Source organism: Brassica napus, chromosome C9 (assembly GCF_020379485.1).
Source record: "Brassica napus cultivar Da-Ae chromosome C9, Da-Ae, whole genome shotgun sequence".
NCBI classification, from domain to species: domain Eukaryota; kingdom Viridiplantae; phylum Streptophyta; class Magnoliopsida; order Brassicales; family Brassicaceae; genus Brassica; species Brassica napus.
In genome coordinates, this window is record NC_063452.1 from 20,575,602 (window position 1) to 20,589,274 (window position 13,673).

Consider the following 13,673-nt stretch of genomic DNA (forward strand, 5'->3'; position numbering starts at 1 on the left):
AGTCTGTCATTCTATTTATATATACGTAGACATTAGAATTAGGCCACGTCATGTGCTTTTCTGTCCATTAGATTTACATACTTTACAAGTCTTTCCTCAATGGTCATACGTTTAACCAGCAGGTCGCTGACACGTCAGTGAATTCTGCTCATCGACAATTAAAAAAAAAACAATAAAGCGACAGCTTCCTAAAACAGATAGATGTGTTCTCATTGTTATGGAAAAAAGAATTTGTTACAATCCGTTCCGCTCACTCCTAACCCGGCTTACAGCTTTTCATGGCACTGATCCTAATTTCTCACATGTGAACCCTCACTAACTCTCCTATGTAAGTTATTGATGCACTTGACATTACTCGAACCCAAAACCTCACCCTTTAACAACACTAGCACATGACGAGTTATCACCAATTGATATGCATGTCAATTGATGACAACTCGTCTTGTGGGAGTGTTGTTAAAGGGTGAGGTTTTGGCTTCGAGTAACGCAAAACGCACCAACAACCTAATTATAGAGTCAGAGAAGACTCATTATAGAAGGGTTGGAGTCGGTGTTCTGCAGGGCTGTGAGCCTAGGGTCTTAGTGAATGGGACGGGTTGTCACATAATTCAACTGAAAGCATAAGAACCGATCCTCTCTCTCCTTCTCTCTGACTCAGAAATCAGCACCAGAGTCGAATTTATCTTTTATTTTGCTTTTTCTTTCGTGTGCTTAAGAGCACCTCCAACCATTGATTCACTCAATGATTATCTAAACAATTAAATTAAAGAACAATTAAAAAATTAAGAGAGTAACAAAAAAAATTATCTAAAAAGTGATATTATCAGGTTTTTATCACAGATGTCACCATTTAATAGATTCATTTTTAAAACAAAAAATTAAAATACCAAAATCATATTCAAATACTATTATATGTTATAAACCATATTGTGGATGTCCATAACCGGCCCGTCCATAACCGTCTCATCCGTTAGAGAGAGAGAGAGAGAGAGAGAGAGAGAGAGAGAGTCGGCGTAGGGAGAGAGAGAGACGGCCGGCTGGTTTCCTTTTCTCTTGGCCGAGTTTCCTTTTCCCTTTATACTTATGGTTTGTACTCTTTCTTATTTGTAGTCTTTCCATTATTCAATGACGGTTTATCTCTCTTGTATTTTCCTATATATAAAGGGCACCTTATGTTTATGAATAAGAATAAGAAACTATTCCCCTAAGTTTCACAACACGTTATCAGCACGATTCTCTAAAACCCTAAGCTAAAAGTCCCGACCTAAACCCTAGCTCTCGGCGATAAACCCTAACCGGCGTAAACCTCCATCCCGATCGTGAATCTTCATCCCGATCCTTGTTCGCGACCCGATCTCAGCTCGCGGCAGACGATCCAGCTTGTTCCAGCTCGCGACGATCCCAGCTTCAGCTCGTTCGCGTTCCCGATCCTCAGCTCGTTCGCGACCCGATACTCAGCCCGTTCGCGAGACACGATCTCAGCCAGTTCAACTCGACCCGATCTCAGCTTCAGCTCGCTCGCGACCCGAACAGCAAGCAATCCGTTCGCGACTCGATCTTAACGTTCAGTTCGCGACCTTCTCTCGTTGGTGGTCCATTCAACCCGATCGGAGGTTGAGGTAATCATTGAAACCCTAATTGAAACTAATGATTAAACCGAAACCATAATGAGTAATGAATCGAAACCCTAATGATTAAATCGAAACATAATGATCTGAATTGAAACCCTAAAACCTTAAACCCTAGCCGCATATATGCATATCGCATACTATGCATGAAATCTAAAACCCTAATGCTAAGACATGTTTAATGTAAACCCTAACTAATACTTGAAATTGAAATTGAAATTGATTGATTGATTGAATATGTTATGAAAATTGAATATGATCACATAGAATCCGTATGCTAGGCTTGCTAAAATTCATGCTTGAACTTGATTGTTTGATTGAAATCGTACACTTGAAATTGAAATAGATTAGTTGATAAAACCGATTGAATGTTTTGAAATTGAAACCGTATTGTTTGTTTTCATACGACCAGACTGTTTATGTTAAAACCCTAAATCACCTAGATAGAATATAACCTTTGAATAAACCGATTGTATGAACCCCTTGATGCTTGATTGTTTGATTGCGGTTACATGTTTCCATTCGTATGAACACTTAGAAACCATTTTCTAGGATTGCACCATACATGTATAACCAAATGGATTGTTTGCATCATTACCATATAAACTGATTGCATAATATAACATATAGAAACCAAATGCTAAGCTTGAACATATCTCGTTTGGCCGTGAGGCTTGTTTGAACATTACATATCCGATTGTCTTGCTTACATCATCTAAGTATAATTGCATGAACATTATAAATTTTAAAGATCTAAAGAATAAAATATATGATTTCAGATGTCGAAAATCAACAACTTGGATTTTGCTGCCCTAAATCTCTCGGGAGATAATTACTTACAATGGGCACTTGATGCTAAGATCATCCTGAAATCAAAGAGACTCGGTGAATGTATCACCGAGGACAATAATGCTAGTGAAAAAGATAGATACAGAGCTATCTTGATTATTCGCCATCATCTAACTGAGAATCTCAAAGATCAGTATTTGACTATTGAGAATCCTTTAGACTTTTGGACAGAATTGAAAGCAAGATATGATCACCAAAGAACCGTGATATTACCAAAGACTATGTATGATTGGAGGAATCTCAGAATCCAGGACTATAAGTCCGTGGATGAGTATAACTCAGCCCTATTTAAGATAGTTTCTAAATTGAAACTGTGTGGTGTGGATATAACGGATAAGGATATGCTAGAGAAAACCTTTTCCACCTTCCACACAAGCAATGTGTTGTTACAACAACAGTACCGTAAGAAGGGCTTCACGACTTATGCTAATCTGATCTCTTGTCTATTGTTCGCTGAGCAAAACAATGAATTGTTGATGAGAAACAGTGAATTGAGACCTCCTGGATCAACCCCATTACCTGAAGCACATGCGGCCGCAGAGGCAAAGAAAGAGTCTAACCACGTCCAAAGCAATGGCCAACGCAGTTGTGGCCGTGGAAGATGGCAAGGACGTGGTCGTGGCCGAAACTCTTTTGGTCGTGGTCGTGGCCACTATAACTCCTTTGGCCGTGGCCAAGGAAACTCCTATGGAGGCCGTGGTCATGGCCGAGGCCATGGTACCTCTTTTAAACGACAAAACTCGACCAAATCTGTGTACCATAGGTGTGGAATGGGTAACCATTGGGCTAAGACGTGTAGGACTCCCAAATATCTTGTTGACCTCTATCAAGAGAGTCTGAAAGGGAAGAATCCTGAAGCTCATATGATCTATCAAGATGGTGAAAATGATTTTAATCATGAACGAGATGATCTTATGGATTATGAAACTTCGGATTGTCTAAAAGAATCAAGTTGATTTTGGCCATCTAAACTTTTGTGTTTTGTTTTGTGCTTTCCATGTTTTGTTATTTCTTTGAACTTGTTTTTATTAAAACTTAATGAATAAATGATTTTGATATGAAGTCTCTAAAGTATCATTCTATAAATCTTGTTTTGAAGAATGAAAGATAACATGGATATATTCGTGGTGGACAGTGGGTCAAGCCGTCAAGCCACACGATCTTAAGAGACAAAAGATACTTCATTAATCTAACACTTAAAAACGCCAATATAAGTACCATTGCAGGTATAGCCGGCCTAATAGAAGGCTACGGCCAGACCAACATCTTGTTGCCTAAGGGTACGCATCTAGAGATATCTGATGCATTATATTCACTCAGCTCAAAGAGAAGCCTATTGAGTTTTAAAGATATCCGAATGAATGACTTCCATATTGAGACTAAGGGCGAAGGAAACAAAGAATTCCTTCAGATCATTGAAATCGCCCAAGGCCATAAGAAAGTCTTAGAGACTATACCTGCACTCTCTACTGGTCTTTACTATGCCAAGGTCAGTATGATAGAGGCTAATGCCACAGTAAACAAAGTGTTCACCGAAAATTGCACTCTTTGGCACGACCGACTTGGCCATCCCGGTTCGAACATGATGCGAAAATTAATATTGAATACAAATGGGCACACATTGAAAGAAAGAAGAGTTATCCCTAATAATCTCACATGTGTAGCATATTCACAAGGGAAACTCATTGTTAAGCCATCACCAGTTAAAGTAACTAAGGAAACAATAAACTTTATGGAAAGAATACAAGGAGACATCTGTGGACCAATACACCCACCTTGTGGAACGTTCAGATTTATGGTCCTCATTGATGCGTGCACAAGATGGTCGCATGTATGTCTATTATCAACCCGCAACTTGGCGTTTGCGAGGTTACTTGCTTAGATAATTCGTTTAAGAGCTCACTTTCCAGACTTTCCTTTAAAGACTATACGTCTTGATAATGCTGGTGAATTCACGTCCCAAACGCTTAATGATTATTGTATGTCCATGGGGGTAAGTGTAGAACACTCCGTGGCACATGTACATACACAGAACGGCTTGGCCGAATCATTTATCAAACGCATACAACTAATTCCTAGACCGTTACTTATGAGATCAAAACTCCTGGTCTCAGCTTGGGGACATGCGGTTCTACATGCAGCCGAACTGATACGCATCAGGCCATATAGTGAACATAGATATTCCCCATCACAATTGCTCACGGGTCACGAGTCAGACATATCCCATCTTAAGACATTTGGATGTGTCGTCTATGTACCAATTGCACCACCACAGAGAACAAAGATGGGACCTCAAAGGAGGATGAGGATATATGTTGGATATGACTCTCCCACGATCATTAAGTAACTTGAGCCAACTACAGATGATTTATTTAAGGCCAGGTATGCGGATTGTCACTTTGATGAATCCGACCATCCAACATTAGGGGGAGAGAACAATAAGCTGTTAAAAGAAATTATATGGAATCAAACATCCTTATCTTGGCAAGATCCTCGGACTCAAGAATGTGATTTAGAAGTCCAAAAGATAATACATTTACAAAAGCTAGCTAATCAATTGCCAGATTCTTTTGCTGGCCCGAAGAGAGTAACAAAGTCATATATACCAGCTGATAATTCCCCAATTCGTATTGATGTTCAAGAGGGACACAATCAAGTTGCTACAGAGTCTAGAACACGTCTGAAACGTGGTAGACCAATAGGTTCCAAAGATAAGAACCCTCGGAAAACAAAGAAAGGTGCTGAGAATGAATCCGAGGTTGATAAAACCCTAGACACGACCGCGGCCGAACCTAAAACCTGAGTCATGGCCGCGGCCGAACCTAAGGCCCTAGACATGGCCGATGAACCTAATGTGCCAAACAATGGGGCTTGGGACGCCAAGCTTCAAGGTACTGAAGGTCCTGATAATAATGAGATCTTAATCAATTATGTCTTGTCTGGGATACAATGGAACATAAAAAATGTCGACATTGATGATATATTTGCATACAAGGTAGCACTTGAAATCATGGATATAAACGAGGATCATGAACCCACATCTATCTTAGAGTGCACTCAACGATCAGATTTGATTAAATGGAAAGAAGCTATAAACGTGGAGTTAAACTCTTGTAAGAAAAGATATGTCTTTGGTCCAATAATCCGGACACCTTATGATATCAAACCAGTTGGATACAAATGGGTGTTTGTGAGGAAAAGAAACGAACATGGTGAAGTCGTGAGATATAAAGCCCGGCTTGTTGCACAAGGATTCTCACAGAGACCAGGAATAGACTATGAGGAGACATACTCCCATGTGGTGGATGCTACTACTTTTAGATTCCTAATAAGTCTGGCTATAAGAGAGAAATTATACTTGCGGTTAATGGATGTAGTAACTGCATACTTATATGGTCCACTGGATAATGAGATATATATGAAAGTACCAGAGGGTATTGAATTGAAAAAAAAATCAAGTTCTCGAGAACAACATTGTATAAAGTTGAACAAATTACTTTATGGACTGAAACAATCAGGTCGAATGTGGTACAATAGACTAAGTGAGTACCTAGTGAAAGAAGGATATAAAAATGATCTGATCAGTCCTTGCATATTCATAAAGAAATTTGACAAAGGCTTTGTGATCATAGCAGTGTATGTTAATGATCTGAATATCCTAGGAACCTCTGGAGAAATCTCCCAAACAGTTGAATATCTTAAGAAAGAATTCGAAATGAAAGATTTAGGAAAAATAAAGTTTTGTTTTGGATTACAGCTTGAGTACATTAGAGATGGAATCCTTGTGCATCAAATGACATATACAAAGAAAGTACTCAAAAGATTTAACATGGCCGAATCTCACCCATTGTCTAGCCCCATGGTCGTGAGGTCTCTTGGTCTGGACACAGATCCATTCGGCCCTAAGAAGGACAATGAAGAATTCCTTGGTCCCGAAGTGCCATATCTCAGTGCCATAGGCCAGACATATGTTTTGGCCGTGAACCTACTGTCTAGGTTTAGATCTTGTCCGACCCAAAGGCACTGGAACGGGATTAAACATATTCTTCGTTACCTACAAGGAACGAAAGACTTGGGTTTATTTTATACTAACCAACACAAAGAAGGATTAGTTGGCTTTGCTGATGCAGGTTATCTCTCGAATCCACACAATGCTCGATCACAGACAGGCTATGTCTTTACACACAGTGGTACAACCATATCATGGTGTTCCATGAAGCAAACGATCGCGGCCACATCATCCAACCATTCGGAGATATTGGCCATTCATGAGGCCAGCCGCGAGTGTGTCTGGTTGCGGTCCATGACCCAACACATTCGAGTTGATTGTGGGATGTCCGAAGGGAAAGATGCACCGACCATAATGTACGAGGTCAATTCCACATGCATAGCTCAGCTTAAGGATGGTTATATCAAAGGAGACAGGACGAAACACATCCTACCTAAGTTCTTCTTCACGCACGAGTTACAGAAAGCCGGCGAAGTCCAAGTGGTACAAGTGCGTTCAAGTGACAACTCAGCTGATCTATTCACCAAGTCACTTCCAACATCAACGTTCAGGAAGCTCACGCATCAGGTTGGGTTGCATAGACTGAAAGACCTTCAGTGATGTAGAGAACATGAGGAGTAATACGTGTTGTACTCTTTTTCCTTCACCATGGTTTTGTCCCATTGGGTTTTCCTGGTAAGGTTTTAATGAGGCAACATCCAAAGCGTATTACAATCTATGTATGGTTATGACATCCAAGGGGGAGTGTTATAAACCATATTGTGGATGTCCATAACCGGCCCGTCCATAACCGGCCCTTCCATTAGAGAGAGAGAGAGAGTCGGCGTAGAGAGAGAGAGAGACGGCCGGCTGGTTTCCTTTTCTCTTGGACGAGTTTCATTTTCCCTTTATACTTATGAATTGTACCCTTTCCTATTTGTAGTATTTCCATTATTCTATGACGGTTTATCTCTCTTGTATTTTTCTATATACAAAGGGCACCTTATGTTTATAAATAAGAATATGAAACTATTCTCCAAAGTTTCACAACGATATATGAGCTTTGAAACCTTTTTTAAGAACCTACACCGATGAGGGTGCTCTAAAGCCGTTAAAGGCATTAGTCTTAAAGTTTGGAAGTATATTGAATGTGATTGATATTATTGAGAGTAACTGAGCGTAATAAATAGAGAGGAACCGAGAGTAACAATAAATCGAGTAAATAATGTAATAAAGAAAAAGAAAAAGTTAAATCCGGCGCAACACCTTTTTCTACCCGTATCAAAAGGGAAAAAATAATCATTTTTACTATGTCAAGTAGTAACTAGCAGAAAAGCAAGTGAATTTTTTTTAATCTGATTGGTTGAATATTAGCTGGATTGAGAGTAATTATGTTTTCCACCAAAACTATATCACCACTTGTGACATACAATCAGAACCATTATGTTCGAGTTTTGAGTGTTCTCAGGTCCGGCCTAGAAATATTTTGGACCAGAAACCCAAAACCTATAACAAATAACAAAATGCGGTAAAAAACACTTTAGGACATCGAATCCACCAGCTCTTCGAGTTATTAGGAATTTTGTCAAATGAAAGACCTAAAATATATTTATTATGAAAAAAGCCGGAAGCACATGGTTCTATGGCTTCCCCTCAGGGCCGCTAATGCGTTCTATGTCTCAGACTAAGCTTTATTTAGATGTTTTTTTCTGTTTTGGTTATTCAACTTTAGTGGTATTAGTATCAGTTAGTTTAGTTTACGCTTGTTTCCTTTACATAGAATTTTATCTCTAGAAAGCTATGATTCTCCCAAATTTTCTTCCTTCGGATTTTTTTATCCAAAATGTCTCTCTTGTGTTTGATATAAAATTTCAGCTGACAGAAAAAATCAACTAAGAAAATGATTTTTTGACCAATTCTTATCAAGACCCGATTCTAAGCATATAGAGAAGTTAAACATTGATATTGTGTTCTCAATTTTTTAAAATTTAACACATACATAAACTTCAAATTGGTAAAAAAAATTAACAACGTTTTTAATACGTTACTTTTGGCCACCAAATACCTTAGACCGGCCTCATTCTCAAAACGTCACTACCGCAAAAATAGTTGACCACATCCACCAGTGGGGATAACAGCTTTCCGCCTATTAAACTAAGCCAATATTTTCGACAAATCGACGCGGCTACTCTCCATGATAACTCCTCATCGTTATTACCTTATTTTATTTTTTGTTTAAATGATTTTTTTCTTTTTTTACCTTATTTTAAACCTCAAGCTGCACGCTATCCACCACAAAATTTGCCACTCTTTGGCTCTATTCCACCCCATAATTGATCCAGAGTTGTTTCTATTCACTGCTGTGATCAATACTGCCTCCATTAGTGATCTTTGCGCAGTCGGCTCAACATTATCAAAAAAAAAATTTATTGTGACAGAAATAATGATCTATGTACATATAAAATAGACAGAATATCACTCAACTAAATACAAACAATATAAAGTCAGAAAATCCAGTAAGTTATTTTATGAGAGCATGGGGCACAAAAGAAATAAATGGCCTATTGATTACAAACAATATCATCTTGCATTCCGGCCACCATTGTATCAATCTGTACGTCTAAGCTTGCTGAAGTCGCATTGTTGCGATCGAAGCTCCTTTGTCGCGTTGATTGTGAACACTTCTCTCTGAAATACTATGTTTATTACTCAATATATATCTCATGTAACTAACGCATATTGATTTCATTAAAATCAAGTTGACTCATAACGTCAACAAGCGTTTGTTACAACAAGCATAACTGAAATGTAAACAGTATTCCAACTATTTATACTAACTCTCTTTAATGGCCAATTGGCCATGTCATCTTCAGACTTCAGTCCACCTCCTCAACTCTTAATTTTTTTCTTTTGTTTTTTTAATTTGATTTTATTCCATAAACCCAATGGGCATTGCTAACAAAAACAACATAGGAATTGAACAAAAGTCGGTACAAACATTCAATTAAACTTCTCGAATTCACAAGACGACACAGTCGAGCTACGGGCATAGCTCCGGACCAGGCTTCATCTTGAAATCGATTGAGCTTAATCCGGGTAAGGAGCCATAGCATCCCATTCGCCTCCAACTCTTAAATTCTTCTTTACCAACTCATCTTTTTCACCAGCTTCTTTCTTCGATATAAGCCCTCAATGGCCTATCATCCCTACACATTTTCATTGCTTCAACCTTTATACTCGGGTGAACTTTAGAATATTGGATAAACCAATATTATAATATCTAAATGTACCGTGATTGATCAAACAATATTTTGGGATTGATATTTAAATGGGGGTTGATATCCGTATTTAAACATGTTTTTAGTATTGTAACATATACACCTGATTAGAAAAGACATTCTTGTGAATAATTTTAGTGGAATAAACCACATGAGAGAAGTTTTGATTGGAGTGTAATTAATGTTAACTTCTCTTAGATTAGCCTAATTTTATGTGGATGGATCTTTACATTAAGAAATCACACATGAGACATTTCACTTTTGCAGAGACGCCTTCATTCCCACAAGAGTCGTATGTATGCAGAACTTTGTGCACTTTTTGGAATGTGAATAGTATCATTTGTCTCCAGTATCATGTATATATTGGACTTATCCAATACGGTTAGGAGGAAGACTCAAGAAAAGGTAGACATATGATTCGTATTTATGCCGAACTTTGTGCACTTTTTGGAATGTGGATAGTATCAATTATATCCAGTATCATGTATATTGGACTTACCCAATATGGCTTAGAGAAGGATTCAAGAGAAAGAGACGTGTGAATCGTAAGAAAACTTGTCTTTTTCAGTAGATAACATATAGACAGTTCTTCACATAAATGCTTGCGGAATGTATATAGATATCATGTAGTTGTGTATGACATTAATGTATATATATGTTTTGTTTAGTGGAGTGACATAAAATATGTAGAAGCCATATGTCTAATTAATTTCTAATGTGCATATACAAGGTGGCCTATTAGTAGTGAAGGCCAAACACGGTTCACTGGACGCTCTTTATTTGATCAATTCAACATAAGAGAGCCGATAGACTACCTTATGCTCTTCAACTACGTGCCATTTGGCCGAAAGAAAAACTTCATACAACTTAAAAGGAGATGTTAAGAGCAACACGAGATATATGCTTTCAATATTATAAAGTAATTTTGCAGTTTCCACCAAGAATCATTTATGGAGTTGACACTTGACAATCATTTGTTTTTAAATGGTTTATCCGTTTATAATTCCCCAAGTAACTGACTACACATGCTTTAAGCGCTTTAACAAACTTTTTTTTCTATCAAACTGTTTCAAAGAATTATTAAACGAAAATGTTTAGGTAATTGCTGACCTTCAAAACCTTTAGAAATCATCGGGGTCTAGCATTTTCTTGACAATCTAAAAACTGTTTACGCCGGCAGTGGTATATTGATTATAATCGATCAAACACAATAAGACAAATTGTTATGATAATAAAGTTAAATAACAAAATAATATGTTATTCTTTTTTTTGTCAAAATAATATGTTATTCATGTAGGTCTTCCACTCCCATCACATGCCCACTTGTTCAACCCAGGCTGTCACTTAGCAAGCCTTGTTCTTTTTGTCCATACGTTTTCTTCTTTTTACGACATACAATGACACAAACACATACATTCCCACATACAAGTCTACGGTCTACGTGTCTATGTATACGTATAGTATATGTCTATAGATAGATAGATACATGATGCATCTACATTTTTGAATTCATCTTTGTGTCTACATGTTACAATAGACGAACTTAGTAATCTCTATACAGGCTAATATTTTACAACTACACCATATTTTTTTTATTAACTCGCATTTTTCTTAAAAACTGAGTTTAAGTTTCATATACGTACTAATCCTATTCTAGTTCTGAAAATAATAACTTTTCGACAATATCAAAACCGGTTTCATCATTGAACTCAATTATTTAATGCTAAATTAAAGTATATACGAGTATAATAAATTATCTAGTCTTCCTTTTCTTTCTTTATTAGAATATTAAGTACCACCAACCATTAATTAGTTGAGAGTATTGTTTTAGCTAGTGTCGGTTGTTACCCTAAGTGTATATACATACATTCATAGTAAAAGAAAGATTGTGATTTCGTTGTTAACTCCATACAAAGTAGATATGAATTGTGTTTGTATATATATATGTTAAAGCTAGAATTCATTCATCACAATTTTAAGCAGCTCATATAATTTCTCACATATCTTGATTAAATTTCATTTATGTATTTTTAAAATCGATGCAGATTGCGATCACACAAACGAATTATGCAGAGCTGTTAAAAGGAGAACGAATTATATTATTTATTAATAAATTCATGATCAAATATATAATTGCATAGAGAATCCGATTTTTGTCGGCAAATGTTAACCAAAATGGCTTATTAGCCAAATATATCTCACTCCAACTAAGCCACAGCTCATCAGTAAAGCATTTTTTTCTCATCCATATAAGTCACATAACTTCCAACCTCACTTTCCCATCTACGCATAAACTCAAACTTCAAACGCAATGGCAACCATTCATCTAACTCTAGCTCCTTTCCTCCTCCTCGCCGCCATCTTCCTCTCCACGGAGGTAACTGCTCAGCCCGCAGCTCCTGCTCCTGGCCCTGCCGGTCCCATCAACATCACAGCTATCCTAGAAAAAGGCGGTCAGTTCGTTACTTTTATCCGTCTTTTAAACACAACTCAAATCGGAAAACAAATCAACATCCAAGTCAACAGTTCATCAGAAGGCATGACCGTATTCGCACCAACAGACAACGCTTTTCAAAACCTTAAACCGGGAACCCTAAACAAGTTAAGCCCTGACGACCAAGTCAAGCTCATTCTTTACCATGTTAGTCCCAAGTTCTACACAATGGATGATCTTCTCTCCGTAAGTAACCCTGTCAGAACACAAGCTACAGGGCGAGACGGTGGAGCGGTATACGGACTTAACTTCACCGGTCAAGGGAACCAAGTCAACGTATCGACCGGTGTCATCGAGACACGTGTCAGTAATGCATTAAGAAAAGAACGTCCACTTGCGGTTTACGTGGTGGACATGGTATTGTTGCCTGAAGAGATGTTTGGAGAACACAAGATCTCACCGGTGGCGCCTAGTCCAAAATCCAAATCACCTGCTGTCTCCGATGACTCAGACGACTCCTCTAAGAAAGCGGCGGTTCCGTCCGAGAAGTCTGGGTCCGGTGAGATGAACGTTGGATTAGGCTTTGGTCTTGGACTTGTTATGTTATGTTTAAAATTCATCGTTTGATTTGGTGCCATATTTTTTATTTCATTGTGTGGTTGTGTAATAAGTAATTTCTTTGTTAAATATGATGCATCATGCATGGATTGAAAACTGAAATAAGATATTGTTATTTTAAATCATGCTGCTGTGAACTTGGTAAGAAAATCGAAGGGAAAAATCAATAGCAATCTTTTGGTTGAACTAACTAAAAAAGAGGAGAGTGTAGAAAGGGAGAACCGGAGAAGAGAGGAACCTCGTAATACCAGAAAACCATAAAAAGCAATCAGAAAGAATCTCAACTTTGGGTTTTTTTTTTCGTAACATGATCCTATTAATATTACGTCAGTATAGAAATTCAACAGATAAAATACAAAGAAAACTAAACGTATCATCACCGGTTTTTTATGACACATTGACACACTAAGTCACTAACTATATCAAAATATTCTTGTTTGAAGTTTGAAGAAAGTTATATTTTCACTGTAGGTGATTCTCTATGTTTAACAAAGATTATACATAAAAGATGTCTTTTTTGATTTTTTTTTTTCGCATCGATGTATACATACTCATAAGGACTCGTAAACCATGAAGGTAACTCTGCATCCATGTGAACGATGAAAGACGGTTGTTTTCTGGCACAGCGTGCTAGACTATCCGCTCGTAAATTCTTCGTTCAATGTACACAAATGAGCTCTGAGCTGAGGAAGCGGTCTTTTAAAGTTTTGACGTCCGCGAGATAACACCCAAACGCTGGCCATTCTTCTGGTTCCGAAACCATCTTCACCAATTGAGAACAATCGTTGCAACGGACATAAAATGTGTCTTTTAAAATTAATCTATATATACTATTATTTGCGAAGTAATTTTTGCATTCGAGTTAAAAATTAGTGTGG

At 37.6% G+C, this 13,673-nt stretch overlaps 1 protein-coding gene across 1 annotated transcript; it reads left to right on the forward strand.

Moving 5' to 3' along the window:
- The first annotated feature begins 11,906 nt into the window (after positions 1-11,906).
- On the forward strand, positions 11,907-12,920 carry LOC106418533 (fasciclin-like arabinogalactan protein 13). The gene has a single exon (XM_013859257.3). The coding sequence runs from the start codon at positions 12,055-12,057 to the stop codon at positions 12,802-12,804; it is 750 nt and encodes a 249-aa protein (XP_013714711.1). The 5' UTR covers positions 11,907-12,054; the 3' UTR covers positions 12,805-12,920.
- Positions 12,921-13,673: the final 753 nt, after the last annotated feature.